At 38.3% G+C, this 16181-nt stretch overlaps 1 protein-coding gene across 2 annotated transcripts in view; it reads left to right on the top strand.

Annotated features, from left to right (window-relative positions):
* The window catches only part of CRKL (CRK like proto-oncogene, adaptor protein), a 19383-nt gene extending 3412 nt beyond the window's left edge, over positions 1 to 15971 (top strand). Inside the window, exons 2-4 of one of the 2 annotated variants that reach the window (XR_002907854.1) lie at positions 294 to 759; positions 12554 to 12749; positions 13832 to 15971. Coding sequence is in view for 1 of the 2 variants with exons in the window: in XM_024195515.3 (XP_024051283.1) it covers positions 294 to 759; positions 12554 to 12688 (601 nt within the window). In the remaining variant the exon portion in view is untranslated. Of the gene's footprint in view, positions 1 to 293; positions 760 to 12553 lie in introns of both variants that reach the window. The other variant, XM_024195515.3, reaches the window with a different exon arrangement.
* The last annotated feature ends 210 nt before the right edge of the window (positions 15972 to 16181 follow it).

Here is a 16181-nt window from a genome sequence, read left to right as displayed (position 1 = left end):
TGAACGAATTTATAACTTTTTAAAATGAGTTCTTAAGAGATTACACAGTATGGTCTTTAGCTCATTGTTTAGTTGGAGACTTCAAGTAAGCACTAGTTGTACTAAATACCAGTTTGATAGCACTTTGAAGCAATCTTGTGACAGCTGAATTTCTTAGTATCTCTTTAATGTTAATGAATATTCTACTGTAAGAAATGATAGAGTAAATTTTGTTACCCAGTATACAGAGTAAGGTAAATATCTACTATTAAAAGTGGTTTTTTTTGTTTGTTTGTTTGTTTTTAAATACTCAGGTATCCAAGTCCACCAATGGGATCTGGATCAGCCCCTACAATTCCCACTGCAGAAGAAAATTTGGAATATGTTCGGACTCTCTATGACTTTCTTGGGAATGATGCTGAAGATCTGCCATTTAAAAAGGGTGAGATACTGGTAATTGTAGAGAAGCCTGAAGACCAGTGGTGGAGTGCCAGAAACAAAGATGGTCGTGTTGGGATGATCCCTGTTCCTTATGTAGAGAAGCTGGTCAGGTCGTCCCCTCATGGGAAACATGGGAACAGGAATTCCAACAGCTATGGTATTCCAGAACCTGCCCATGCTTATGCTCAACCTCAGACCACAAGTCCCCTTCCCTCTGTATCCAGTACACCTGGAGCAGTGATCAACCCTCTGCCATCAACACAGAATGGACCCGTCTATGCCAAAGCTATTCAAAAAAGAGTACCATGTGCTTATGACAAGACTGCCTTGGCATTAGAGGTAAGATTTTTTTCAAGTTCTATGTCTCTAACATTTTCAGTAGTTAATTTAATAAAATAAGAGCACAACTTAGTTGAAATGGTGGCAACCTGATTATGTAATTCATTTGAGTCATTCATTTGTGTGGCTGTCTTGAGTAGATTGGGCTTTGCCTGACTAACTCAAGTAATTGAGAGAACAAGGTCTTTCTTCATACCATAACAAAAATAATTGCTTCACCCATACCACTTCCCTTTAGAAAGGGACTAGAGCACATATAAAAGATGTACCTAATTCAGACTATTACTTGCTTTTCTTTTTCCATAATATGAATTGTTTACTAGGTTGTGTTTGTAAGAATAATGGGATGGACACACCCAAACATGTGGGTCCATCACCTCTGTCAGTGGCAAAAGAAATGATAATCTGGCTGGCTTGGCTGTTCTCCTGCACTTGAACTATGGATGTTGTTCATTTGAGCTTTGTTTTGCAAGGGGAATCCTGGAGGACCACACTAGTGGTCCTGGTTAGGAGAACTAGTTATAGCATCCTCCAGAGATAATTAATAATGTTGTCAAGTATATGTGGGTGGTGGACAGTATGCCTCATATGCTTATCTCCTGCTCATATCTTTATATGACATCTGTTCATTGCTACTGTACTAGCCCAGCTATATAATTAGTGTTTTATGCTTGAATTTCCATTGGCCTGTATGGTGATCCTATAATTCTTGGTGTGGCCTTTGGTTGTATTCTAACTGAATCTTGACTTCCTGGTTGAATTAGTTTGATTCTGGGACATGTGAACTTTAGGCCTTGTCTGCATTGGGGATTTGCCCTGATTACAGCCACTGGTGTAGTTGCATCAATGCAGACTCCTAGTATAGACAGGAGTTTTGCCTATTTGCACTCATGAAAAATAATAGTGCTTGAAACTGATGTAAGTTGCACCAGTTAAAATCATGGCTTATAATAGCTTACCCTGTCTCTACTATAAGTTTGCATCTGTACAGCTACATTAGTAACTGGGCACTGAGGGCTATCAGGGTAGACAAGGAGTAAAATTCTCAAAAACATCTTAATTCCCATCAACTTTCAGTGATACTTAACTTCCTAAGGGCCTGAATCACTTTTTTAAATGGAATATAAGCGCCTACGTCACTTGAGCATTTTTGAAAATTTTACTCGTGCATCTTAAAATTTTAATTTAGATCAAGGCAGTAGTGTAGCCCCTTTAAGTTTCTTGTGTTGGAACCCTAACGTGTTCCTGTATCTTAACAAACAAAAACTTCTAGTTGCAACATCTATTGCTGCTTTTCCAGAGCTCAACACTAGAACTAATATTTTGGGGATGGTGTGTTGAACAAATGACTTATGGCTATGCTTTGTAGCCCCTAAATAGAGTTTGGGGAGCCATGTTTAAGCATGGTTATAGCTAAACTAGTTTAAAAAAGTGAAAAGGGACAAACACATGTTTGATGGGTGTTAGACATGGTTCTAACACAATTTGGTGGTATCAATGCTGGCTGGCCACACCACATTGTCTGAAGTTAAACATAGTTCCCATTCTTGAGTGACATCCCATGTGAATGAAGCTGAAAAACATATCCACTAAATGTTGCTGGAAGCAGTGGATTGTGACAGAATGCAGTGCTGAATGAAGTGCTGTTTAGCTATGGCTCACTTGCTGTCAGCAGGGAGTGGGGAGATAAGGGAGAAAATGCAAGAAAGAGAGCAAGCAAAGATACTGTATGTATGGCTTCTTAGGTAAGTAAACTTTTTATTAAGTATTGCTCTCCATAAGGAGACTCTTCTGAACCTTCATTGGTGTTCTGCTTCAAAAACATCTCCGTAGCTAAGGCTGTTAAAGCAGATGCCTCATGTCTACAGACCCAGCAATTGTATATACCTTTTAAAATAATGCTGTCTAACAATTTTCCTAGCTTTTCTTCATTTAAATGTCCCTCCTGCATAAAGTGACACTGTCAGGGTCAAAAATTGGACCTTAACTGGGGGGGAAAAAAATTCTTGGTGTCTCCTTGTGGGGGACTAAAGATTAAAATGCACCAAAAGATTTTATTCTAGGAGTGGGGGAAGCCATTGGCCCACTATTTGCAAGAAGCCAACATTAACATATTTGTGCAAATAATATAGGCAACAATTTTTGAATGCCATGTTCAATATACAGTTGCATCATGCTGAGCTATTCATGCTTCTGAAACCAAGGCAAGAGGCTTAGTTTGGGGTGGGAAGAGCATGCCATGGAAGCTCCAAAAGGAGGGGTGGGGAGAACCTGCTTATGGGCAAAACTGTTTGGAGCAATAACTTGCCCAAATATTCTTTAAATTTTCTATTCCGTAACTCCAGTTATGTGGTCACTTCAGACTCTCACCACTGCTCCTATGGAATTGCCTCAGACCAATATATGGGGTTGGATTGTTAACCTCCAAATATCTGGAGTCTGATCAAGAAGGAGGTCTTTTCTTCCTTTGCATGCTTTCATTGCTTCTGCCTTGTCAATTCTTGGGGAAGGGAGATGTCTTTCTGCCCAATCATCAGTTTTAGCTAAGAATTGATATTGAGGGTCACATGGTGTCTTCTTGGGGACCTCTGAAGTAAAGTTAGGAAGGGCTGCTCACTTCTGTTCATAGTCACAGTGGCTGCAGCTCTTCCATACATCTACATACAGAATTTCAGCAGCTCCTATACTATCTTTTCCAGTGTTTCCTGATATACTTACCAAGGAATTCTTTTGTGGTCTTCATTCTACTTCCCTAGGACCTAGGTGGACCTCTGAATCACTGACCAAACATGTAGGGCCTTGAAGAGGCAGAGATTTAATATCAATAAACTAAATAATAGTCCCTGTAAGGTCATAGCTTAATGCAATAGTAGTCAATAGGCAACCTGCAGGCCAGGTCCTGACTGCCAGATACTTTTAAACAGACCCATGGATATATAGGAATTCGGTGGGAGAACTAGGCATAGAGCCCAAACTTTATTATCCTCAGTCTTATGTTTTAGCCAAAAGAATCTCTCTCTCTCTTCCCCCCCCCCCCAAATCCACACACACTTTCAAAAGCTCAGGTGGAAGGAATTTGGGGGTAGGGGACATCCTGCACCTGGCAGGACTAAAGTGCTGCACCTAAATTTTAGGGATATTTTCTCCTTCCACCTTTTCTTTTGGGGGAAATTAGAAAGGAATACCACAAACTTCAAAAACTCCACAGGAGTCCTGACAATTGAATGGAGTTTTAGTTCCACAAGAGCAAAGATTGCTGCTATCACTTTCACTACAATATTGAGTGGAGTCTACCTTAGGTTTCCCAATATTGCGGATTTCATGGATTTCTAATGGGTGTTTTAAATTTACATGATCTTATAATCAGTACTTGAAAAATTTACTTGACACCTGCTAGTCTGAGGACTAAGCCCTCTGACTGTGCCAAAATACACCAGTACCCAAAGCTGTGCTCCCTCCTGCCCAGTCTCCTGTTGGTTGGGTGTCTCCATTGCTTGGTCTTTCCTGACTGAATTCTCTGCCATCAAGCTAATGGTACCAAATACCCTTTGTTGGATCAGTTAGTGCTGGGTAGCCCCTTAAATAAAATGTATGCTATCAACCACACTCAGAGCTGATGTTTCCATGTCCTGAACTGGACTGACCTCAGCCCACCACAGAAATGGAGCTGCTGCCTAAGGAATAAGGAGGCCCTTACCTACCATGTCAGAAGAGGGCTCTTGAGTTTGTGCTGGTCCTCCTGCAACCCAGGCAGAAAGCTCTTTTTGTGTATTAGAGTGAGGACCTGCTAACCTGGCAGAGTCCCGTGGTGGTGGGGGTGGGGGTAGCCTAATACAGTGCCCTCTGTGAGTGGCAGCCACCCTTGAGGTACTAACAAAAGCCTCCCACCCAACAGGGTCCTCCAAAGCAGTAGTAGCCCCAATGTACCAGTAGCATCAGCCAGAACTCTTTGAGTGGTAATGTCATCTTAATTCTGAAGAGAGACACCACTAAATTGGTTAACACTGCTTACATTAGGAAGATTCTTTGCAATCATAAGAGTTAGTTCCCTATATGTGGTTTTTTTTTTTTTTTTTAAACGAAAGCTTAAATTTTGCAGAACTTGATGGCATTTGCCTAGGAAAGATTCCTGTTCACTGTGGAGGGCAGCTTTTCAAGTCCTACTTTATAACCAGCTTAAAAGTGGCTTACTTCATTTTTCAGCTGGCATTTGATTCCAAATGTATAGCTGTGGAAAAGTTTTGAGTATGTCACTGAAGTATTTATTTCACCAAAATAGATATCTGTTGACCTTAATTATATAACTGACTTCTAGACTCTCTCTTGGGCGTGTTACAATTAGGTTACAAAGAAAACAATTAATAGTTAAGGAAAATTGAGGCACAAGTAGGACAAAATGTGCCAGTAGTTAGATTCCCCTGATGATGATGTACAAAACTGTGATGGCAAAAATTAGGCTACTTTTCTCATTAATGTTTCAACGTTCATACAGCAGTGATAAATTTCCTTTGTGCAAGAAAATAGTGCAAGTAAAGATATTTAAAATGCTTAATATTTTAAACATCACATCTACATCATCTGTTTACCTAATACTTGAAGCTACACACGTACACACACAAGTTCCAAGTGTTTATTTTGAGACTTTACCACCAGGACAAGTCCAATAGACATCATATATTACTCATAGGAATCCTGGCACGAATTTTTTTTGATCCAGTCTCCATATTAGATGAGGTGTATGAAGTCCTCACTTCAGTGCCTTTGTCAAAGCTGTTGGTTTACTGCTAGAGCTTTTTCTGGATGAGATTTTTAATCTAGCTCTATTGGAGTCTCTTCATTTTCCCGTCCCTTCTTGATGTAGGTGTGCTGGAGACGCTGGTTGAAATTCTATGCTGTGCCTCAGAAGAGAAGGGGAATCTAAGGGGTCTTTAAGCCACCTTTGCACCTATCACTCCAGGGCAGCCTGTCCCCAGCTGTCTGTACACCACAGCTATTCTGCGATTCCTATACTGGATTGCAAAGAGATCCTTGGAAGATAGCCTTATGGTGTCTTCCTCAGTCCCTGCACTGGGGGAATCCTGTTCCTGCAGGATGTAGTTTTTAGGCCCCTGTATGCCAATTGGGCCTTCTTACTTGGTGTAAAGAGACTTCAATGGATGACAGTCTTGCCCCCTGGTCTGAGTGGCTAGCTTCTTTGGCCTGGGTATCTCATTTCTCTGCCATCCTCTGCTATCCCTTAGCTTTGGCACCCAATGTAACATGAAAATATTTGCATAATTTCCCTACTGTTGACTCCTTTAATCTCCCAATGACACCCTTCCCTTCCTCCCTCCTGCTGCCCCTAGTGACCTAGCATGACTGCCACCGCTACATAGTACCAGCTTCTTCCTTCCACGTAGCTGGACTTTGCTGCTGATTGTACCTCTTTTCACTGCAGCGGTTTAGCCCCAGCCACTATTTTCCTGGTTCAGTTGGACCTCGGATACTCTTCTCAACCCCACATTGTGCCTCAGCCTGGTTTTGAATGGGTAGCCAAATCTTCATGGTCCATTCAGTATTGTACATCACCAGTGATTCTGCCAGCAAAAATACCAGTTGTGAGGCAGACACCTGTCTGTTAGCAATTGGAATGAGATTACCAACTCCAGATCGATTCCAAACAGCCATTTGATTATTTCTGACCGCTATTCACCTAGTCAGCTACCAGTGAAGCACTGATTTACAGTTATGATTTGCATCTCCTGTGTTCCATGGTCAATCCTGTCACCAAACACCCATCACTGGTGTCTTCATGAAATTGTTAATGAGTAGCTGTAAAATTCACTTGGATGCAATCTTATATTTTTCTATAAATAAAATGACATGCACTAAACTTCTTCTTTTTATGATACATGAATCAGTTCCAAATGGAAGACACAGGTATAGAAGAGTCTAGGGTACATGAGCAACACTTTGACTAGCATACTCCAAAAGCTGTATTTCCTGGGGCTTTGAATTCATGCTGTAACTGGAACGTAATTTAAAATACATTCCAATTTTATCATTGGGTGGGGACTAAATGGCTGCACCTCTAAAGAATTACTCATTTCAAGAGTCTAATATTTTACTCCTCCCTCCAAAGATATTAACATGCTTTGCAGATGAAGTTAGCCTCAAAACATCTCGGCGATAACTAAGCATTGCCCTTTTTCAGGAATTGGGATAATGAGGTCTTGAAGTTGACTTGTCCAGGTCATAAAAGAAGTTTGTGGCAGAGCTGGGAAAAGTACCCCCCAGGGTTTCTGATTATCCTGTGGTTAAGCTGTATTCTGAACCTTGCTCATTCTCCTGACTGCCTCCACTCCCCCTCTCTCCCAGGCTTTAATTATGACAGTCCTTAGTGGTGGCTTAAAATACTTTCTGATCAAATATTTTGTTCTCTAGTGTGTTTTATTCAGAAGAGCATGGGAACGTCTTAACACCTCTATAATTTGCCATTGTTGACCTTATTTTTCCACAAATATTTGGTCTTAAATCAATTTCAGTATGCTGACTAATCAGATATAGGAAGTAGTTGATTCATAAATTCTCAAACAAAATATAAAACTCCTCAACCTAAAATACAACCCACACTGTCTTGACATTGACAGTATTAACATGTCTGCTCAAAATCTTGTTTCAGCATCCTTTTCATAAAATCTTCTCAAGGAAACTGCTTTACTTTTGTAGATATAGTGTGAGAGGTTGTTCAGAAGCTTCCAATTAAAGAAAACTCAGCTAATTATAACTATTAAACACCTTTCGAAATATGTGGTGAGTTCTGGTGCATCGTTTCTACATCCACTCTTCTAAAGCCTTTTCTCTCTGTGCTGCTCAGCAGAAATGTATTCAAGAGCAGGAAACTTTCATGTTTTGGTAGGAAACTTGTGGCCACTAGAACTTTTCCTTGGAGTAAATCCATGTTAAATTAACTTTGCTGTAAAGCATGTGTTTGGAAAACTTAAGGTGAACTAGCAGTATCATATTTTACACACTAAGTACTCCTCTACTAAGCAGCCCTTTATTGCAAGATAGCAGAAATAACATTCTGAATCTGATTTAATATACGATTTTTTTGAAGTCCGACAAAGCAATAAAGGTGATTGGTGGTGTGGCGTTCTTCTGTATTGTATATGGATAAATATTCTGGGAGATTGGTAAAATGGATTCACCTTGCTGTCAGCGCTCAAATTTGGTTGACTATTTTCTTGTTGTGAGGAGTTTTACTACTTCATGGATAAGATTCACCTGATTCAAATTGAATTGGTTGGTTTTAGGGCATGGGGGCAAATGCAACATCTCACATGATTTTAACCACTGAAGCTTTGGTAATCTATGATGCAATTTGGGTCCAGAATCTGCATTTTAGAACTATGCTCTGACAGGTTATTTAAATCTAGCACCATGCCATTAGGTCCTTTTATTTATGTAGATTGTCAGCTTCTAAACATACATTTTAGGCCAGTACTTAAGTAGTAGTCTCCTGGTGCTGAGTGTGACAATTTTGTCTCTAATCTTCCTTTCTGGAAAAAGTCACGGGGGGGGGGGGGGGGGGGGGGGTGTTTTTTTATTTTTTGTGATTTAGAGTGTTGTCACTGTTCAGTGAGTATATGTATTTGTCACATCCAAAATTCAATTATGGTGATGCCCTCTATGTGGGGCTAAAAACCAGCCAAACTCCAGCTAATGCAGATGCAGATGCTTCTGCTACGGATGTAAAACGTTCAACTGTTATGGTAAGCATTAGGCTTACCAGTTGACCAATGTTAACTGTTAACCCTGGTGTCCCTGTGTTGGGAGGGAGCGGGGGGCCCCTGCAGCTACCTTGGTTAACTGGTTAAACTATATAATTTTAATCATTTAACCGGTTAACTTTTTTAACTGATATTTACATCCCTAGCTTCTGCTGCATATACCTTTTGCTCCATAATGTGTACTGGTTTCCAGCTCAATTCTAGGAGCAATTAAAATGGGGCTGGTGGTGGTTGGTAAAGCCATATATGGTTTAAATCTTAGTGTGTTCCACTAGTTGATCAGCCAAAGTGCTGTCAAACTATTAGTCCTAAATTAAAACATCTTGAAGGTGGAGACAGGAAGTTCTTAGTAAAAATCTGGAATTCTTCAATTTTCTTCCTAGCTGGTGGGGATTTGACCTTCAGGGCCCGCAGTAAGGCATCTCTGAGAAAGCTTGTGTGAGGGTGAGGTAGGTCTCTCTTCTGTGGAGAGTAGGAGAACCTTGAGTCCCTAAATTGTTAGTCTAGTCTGATATGGTTTTGTTGTCTAATGTTCTAAATGCTGTACACATGCTTGGAGTACAATAAATTGTCTGTTAAATCAGAGAAACACACAAGGTGGAAATGAAGTACTACAACAGCAAGTTGCTTTCAACTGACTTGCAGAAAATTTGAACAGAGCAGAAATAGGAAATGCTTCACTAGTCTCCAACCACCGTACTCTTGAGTCCTAATGATAGTTGCTGAATGTTTCCAGCAAACTACTGTTACCTGAAACTCTGTTTAAACAAAGTCAGTATTGAATGTACAATTGCATTTCTCCCAATAATAGTTGTTTTAAACGGGGAGAAAGAAATGGATTTAAGTGAGTAACATTTTGAAGAACAACAACGAGGAGTCTTGTGGAACCTTAAAGACTAACAAATTTATTAGAGCATAAACTTTTGTGGGCTATGACTCACTTCTTCAGATGTATGGAGTGAAAATTACAGTAGGCAAGCATAAATATACAGCACAAGAAAAGATGAGTTGCCTTACCAAGTTGGGGGGGGGGGGGTCAGTGATTCAATCAGGGTGGATGTGTCCCATTCCCAACAGTTGACAAGAAGGTGTGAATGTCAACAGAGCAAAAATTACTTCTTGTAGTGCTAAGGATGCCAATTCCATCAGGGTGGATGGCCCATACGCAACAGTTGATGGGAGATTTTGATTTCTTTTGAAAGATTGGCTAGTTTAAACTTATTTTAAACTGTGTTCTTGAGTCTCTCTCTTACAATATATTATGGTATTTCCCCTTAGAAGCAGCAGGGAGGGGTTGAAAAACTTGTAATTTTATGTACAGCATAAAGCTTACTTAAATATCTATGTGAAAAGCAGTTTACTAGATTTTTTTTTTTTAAAAGAAGTTGCTTCTGAAGAACATTCAGCATTTACTTGTCCCTCTTTGTGGCTTCTGTTGCAGTCTGAAAATCAAACTGTGTACCATGTTCATAATGGCTGCATGGAGATTGCTGCTGTAGGTAGCTTAAATTATACTTTAAACTTTTATTAAAGGAGCCTTGTTTAAAGGGAGGGTGTCAGCCACATATAGCCTTTCAAGTCATTTATACAAATAATATGCCTAGTAGTCTTATTCAAATGGTCCATTTAAATAACTGGCTTGAGAGCATCTGGCACTAATTCAACTTTCTGTGGAAAATACTTACGAATTTTCTTTATATGTGACACTTTCATTGAAAAGATATAAAAATCTTATTTGACTAGAGAGCTGCAACAGCAATATGTACTGGCATAAACATGCAGTGTTATACAAACCTATAAAAAACAATGTCCTTGCTGCAATTTAAAGATCCTGGCACAGATCCTTTTTAAATTAGATGAACCAGTTTTAAACATTAAAACCATTTTAGGTAACGTGGTCTAAATAGTCTAATACCACAGTTTGGCCCCAGTCATAGAACAGACTAGGCTAGAAACGGATTTTTTACAAACTGAGGGCCAAATACAATTTACTTAGTGATTTTGCTGATACACTGGAATGCATAGTTTAAAGTATTACAAATGCCACATTTACTAAGTACTTGTTAAAAAAATACTAAATACCAAGGGAAAGCTGTGTACCTGGTGACCACCCTTTATAACATCTAGCTGCTGTTTCTTCATTGGATGGGCAGGTGACACTTAACATCTGGAAACCTTTCTCCCCATAGCATGGTAGAGGGTGGTGTTCTCTGCCATTCCACACTAAACTAGTCAATCGTCTACATTTTGATTTACATTTTTGTATAAAAAAAAAAAAAAAAAAAAAGTTTTCAACCAGCTATATAGAGCTGGTCAGGTTTGGAGGGTTTTTTTAACCATTAAAAACTTAAACCCTGTAAGTTAGAAAATTTGAAATGTTTCACTGTTCTTTCAAGCAGCTCAACTTTGCACCTTGCTCATTCTGCTGATTGCCTCTACTCCCTGCAAAATTCTTTTTGGTTTCCAATCCCTAATTAATATCCACCCCTGTGTTTGCCTCTGCTGCTTGTTGCTTTCCCATGTAGCAGCAGAGTTAAATTAACTGGATTCTTGTCCATTTCATGGCTGCTACTGTGTTGAAAAGCAAAATGGAAAACTGACAAAACTGTTTTTTTTTGTTTGGGAGAGCTATAAACATCAGCAGAAGCAAACACTGAAGGTGTCTGCAGAATTAGGAAGACAGCACCAGTTAAAATTTTGAAAAAATGTTCTTCAATCATAACAGAAGCTTTTCTTTAAAATGAAAGCTTTGATTCTGACAAATAATTGTATTGGCCCCCATGCTCACTCAGGAAGGTGGTGAATTCTTCATAGGTGAGCAGATACATTTGTCCAAGCCCTGATTCAGGAAAACTTGAGACTGGATTCAGTATAGCAACATAAGGAAAAGCCAGCATGTGTCACTACTGAACTGTATAAGCTGCTGCTAAAATGTTACATTCAGAGAAATGTTAAAGTAAGCATCTGCTGCAGTTCCCATATTGATGCAATGTAATTAAGAACTGAACAGGAAGGCAGGGGGTAAAGTTTGAGAACTACTGGAATGGGAGACTGTTCTGAAGTATTTAAAACATTTGAAATATTCCTAAGAATATTAGCCAGCTTACTTTGATGCTAGTTGGTAGTAGAGATGCTGGGTATTCTGCTTCATGCACTGCTTTCTCTAAGCTATAGGTACTATACATTTTTGAAAAATAAGGGATATCTTGCCATCAGTGGGGCTGTACTAACTAGCTTATTTAGCATTAAGTTCCTTAGTTCTTGTTAATTTTCATTATGAAAGGGGAAGGGAAGGAATTGTCTTGACATTGCTCCTGCTCTTTAACAAATAGTAGTGATGGAAACAGTGAAAAAAGCTAGAATCTTTATTCTAGCTCTTAATAAAAGAATGAGTTTCAAATGTATTTTTTTCTCTTGAATAGGAAATGTAGCATTGATTTAGAAAACTAGAGCTTTCTATAGGACTACTGCATCCCCTCAAGCAATTAAAATAATTTGACCATACAATGAATTACGGTTGAATTTCAGAGTTACAGGAAAAATCTTGTTTAACAGCACTGACCTAGTTAAAGTTAGAACCTTTAATAGTGTGATACTACATTCCTTTGAAATATAGACGTCACATTTCATTAATACTATTAGTTTTAAAGAGGTATAATTGTACGTGTAAGCTAAATATACTGTTGCACAACTAAAGTAAAGAATAAACTGCACATTCTCCCAGAGGAAAGACTGACAGGAACACGTTGTTCTTGTATAATTCAGTTAATTTGCCCTATGAGTAAATGATCAAAAATGAAATGTTTTTTAGTTAACTACAAAAGTGCAGGGGCGGGGGAAATGTGTACATAAATGTCAAACCTTAGAAAAACTTGTGGTTATGAGAGAATTTACTTTGAAATTAATATCTCAATAAGCTATTTTTCACTGATCTTTAAATGCAATATTCTCTCTCTCCGGTTTGATTTTATATCTTTATGCTAGCAACTCTAATGTGGTAACACTTTTTTTTTATTATGCAGGTTGGAGACATTGTGAAGGTTACAAGGATGAATATAAATGGTCAGTGGGAAGGTGAAGTCAATGGCAGAAAAGGGCTCTTCCCTTTCACGCACGTCAAAATAATTGACCCTCAAAACCCAGATGAAAATGAGTGATTCCTGTTGCCCAGCTTACACTGCTGCTTCATTGTTCTGGCTACGATAAGCATCATTTGAGGTGGGGATGATGACTGTTAATGGCACATTGCTAGCATTGTCCATTTGTCTAGCTTGCTGCAGTTTGATGGTTCTTTTTATACACACTTGGAATGCACACAATTGAAGTCATGTGCTGACCATACCATAGTTGCATCATCCAAACTGTAGTATCACTTCTAGAACTATTTTGGCCCTTAAGCTGGAGAAGACTGAAATCATACAGGCAGATAGTAAATAGGATCAAGAAAATAATCTTTCCTGTTTGAGGCTTTCAGGAACAGCATGTTCTGGCTTATTCATTAGGAGGAGAGTTCTAATCCTCAGATCAAATATGAAACTTTTGCATCACTGTCCAAACAGAGAAACAACAAAACTGCAATTTTGTGGCTGAGGAAGGGAAGAGCTGAATTTGAGAGAAAATCTGCCCTAAGATGATATAGTCAAAACAAGTCTCTTTATAGACAATAATTGGATCTCTTGTGCATTTTGAGCAGCTATTTTAACAAGGCTGTTTTTGTGATACAACTCTAAGCTTGCTGTTGACTTAGAAATAAAGTTTGTGTGATGAAAGTAAATACCCATTGAAGAAGACCTTTATAAGAAAACTTTAGTTGACATTGTAAATGGTAGCCCATTTTGTCATATACATAAAACCAATTCTGCAGACTATTGAATGCAAATATAAAAGTTGTTGGATGATTTGCAAGCACTAGAACTGTAGAAACAACCTTTAAAAGGGAAACACTTAAGCCTGGTCTACACACAGACTGGTATAGCTCTTAGGGAGGAGTATAGGGTTTTTTAAACTGTTTTTACTAGTACAACCTGGTTTCAGGGAGGGGATAATGAGATAAAGGTGCCTTATACTGACATAACTTATCAGTATAATTGCATCCACACCAGGGGGTTGTACCACTTTAAACTTTTATAGGTAAACAGAGCAATTTGTATAGATGAGCCCAACTCCATGATCTCTTCTGCCTGCCTCTTTTTAAATGAATTTAAAAGATGAATTGAAACATTTTAATAAATAAAATACATGTGAAAATTATGCTTTTTTTTTTTAATCCCAGGGGGGCTCTGTTTATATCTTCCCTACAGAAGCTGACAACTCTAAATAGCAGGAGGATGTACTTTTATCCACTTTAGGTATTAAAGATGCCTTCAAGCTTAGCAAAAGATGCAGAAATCCAAACTTTGCTTTCAGCATTTAGAGGAACTTACGTGAAACATTAACACTTAAAAGTATTTTTTTTCCATCTTATGTCTGAACATGTATTCTTTTAAGGATGTTGGGCTGTTGAGCCCTAAGCACATGTTGCTCTGAACTTTGTATTGAAGTGCCTTGAAATTCTTGGAGAGAAGGCACTGAAACATGCAAAAAAAAAAAAATGTTTTTTTACAGCCACTGTTCATTTTTAGAAAAGCATCTCAGCTTACCTATTAATATTCTGTAGCGCTCATCAAATGGCTGACAGTCTGGAGAAATTCTTCTTAAAGCATTTCACTGCCAACCAAACTTACTGTGAAATAGAATAGCATTGACTAAAAGTGTGTGGTGCTATAGGAATACCTGACTGTGGGCAATAACTGTCCTTTGCAATGGAAACAGTTATGCAGCTCTAGAAACTAGAAAGTGAGCGTCCCTGTTAATCTGTCTGTGTCTGGACCCTACTGTAAGTTATTATGAAGCTCATACTACTGAAAGTTACTTTTGTACTTAAACTGCACTAAACTCAGTCTGCCATAAGGATATCTTATTTTGACCCTGGCCTAGCTGTTGACAGCTGTCATCAGTGTAGGGTTTTTCATTTTAAAATCCATAAACATATGATTAATTCGGAAAATTGTTTATTTTTTATCAAAAATAAGCATTTCCTTACACTCTCCCTCATTGGATATACGGTGTACCTGGAACATCGTAAGCATGTCCTGGGTTAAACTAATCTGGTGATTCCCACAAAGAAGCAAACCATCTGTCTGCAAAAATCTCAGCCAGTGTCAATACAAGAAAGCACAGCATTACATGGTGGTTTCTAAAGCAGAGAAGAATACCTAAAAAGTGTGAACCTAGTTTTGGACCACTTAAATGCCTCCCTGTGTCTAATACTAAACACCTCTTACTAAAATGTATCACATTGAACAGTCTAAGTTGATAGTGAAGACATTTTGATGCAAGTTTACAATTTTATATAGACTGCATTTGATCAGTTTGTGTTTCTCCTTCAAAGATTGGTTTCTTGAGATTACTTGTTTCTTGCAGTGCTGTCTGTTGCTTTAGAGCACCTCTTCAAAAATTCCTTGATGATAGATAATGGTCAGTATAGCTGTTCTTTGGGAGTATAAAATATACTTAATTTTATCAAGTGATGGCTTCAATCTATGCAGCATTAGGTGGATCATGTTCCACATTTATTTTTTATGTAGGTGTCTGGGTTTCAAACTAGCAAGTTTGTCAGTTGTCAAAACCATTAATCATGGAAGGTTTACTATTTGTCATTTCCTCTGGTGTACATGTGTATATACATTGAAGCCTCTGATTAGAACAGTTTTCATTTTAACTGGTCAGTGTCCACATCACTGGATAAGCACTAACTCAATTCATAATTGTTTACAAATCAGGCAGGAATAAATAAAGGGAATATATCCTGTTTGGGTTGGGGCTCTGAACATTATTTTTGTAAAGGGAAAAAAATGCATTCTTTGTGCCATTTCATGTGCCTGTAATCTAACTTTTTATATTGTATTAACATCCTGGGAATGAGTGGGCTTTTTGTTCATAGTAAAGTTTTCAACCATCTCCAACTATCTGCAATTGAAAAAGTAAGACCTGCCTAAGACAGCCTTTTGGGACCAGTAGAAGTGTTCCTGTATAGTTGTCATTTTCTGTTTACTTGTATTTTAAATGAAAATGTGTTCTAGGAAAAGGAAATTTTTGCAGTGGGAAAGGTGGCCTTCTATTTGAGACAGTCTTCACTGTGTAAACATTAAAACAGTATGTAATTTAAAGACCATGAACTTCAGGCAATAATAAGCAAGCTTTTAAAGTTTATTTTGGGGATCATAGCTTGTTTTATTTTTTGTGCTGTAAAATTAACAGTATTAAATGAATTATATTCTTAGAATACATGGAGTGTCTCTTTTTAAGACTAGTGCCTTTTTATTTTCTTACTCCTCTTATTTCATAGTACTGGTCCCATATCAAGCCAGTGTTATTAGTGCCCTGTTTGTACAGTCTAAATAAAAATAAACTTGTAACATTATCTGTGGTCTGTACAGCTTTCTCCAATATTATTAGAGGCTTTATTCTGCCATCACTTATGGCATGTAAGTTAAACCAGTGATCTTGGAAAACTTCAGCAAGGGAGAGGCCAAGTATATTTTTTAAACTATTGCCCCTGCCAGATGTGAGAAACAACTGTTCATTTGCTTTTTTCCCCATCCTTATGCT

The sequence above is a fragment of the Terrapene carolina genome, unplaced genomic scaffold (genome assembly GCF_002925995.2).
Source record: "Terrapene carolina triunguis isolate 2854851 unplaced genomic scaffold, T_m_triunguis-2.0 Scaffold790, whole genome shotgun sequence".
Classification (NCBI taxonomy): Eukaryota; Metazoa; Chordata; order Testudines; family Emydidae; genus Terrapene; species Terrapene triunguis.
Note: the sequence above shows the minus strand (reverse complement) of the source record. Positions and strands in the feature narration are given on the sequence as shown.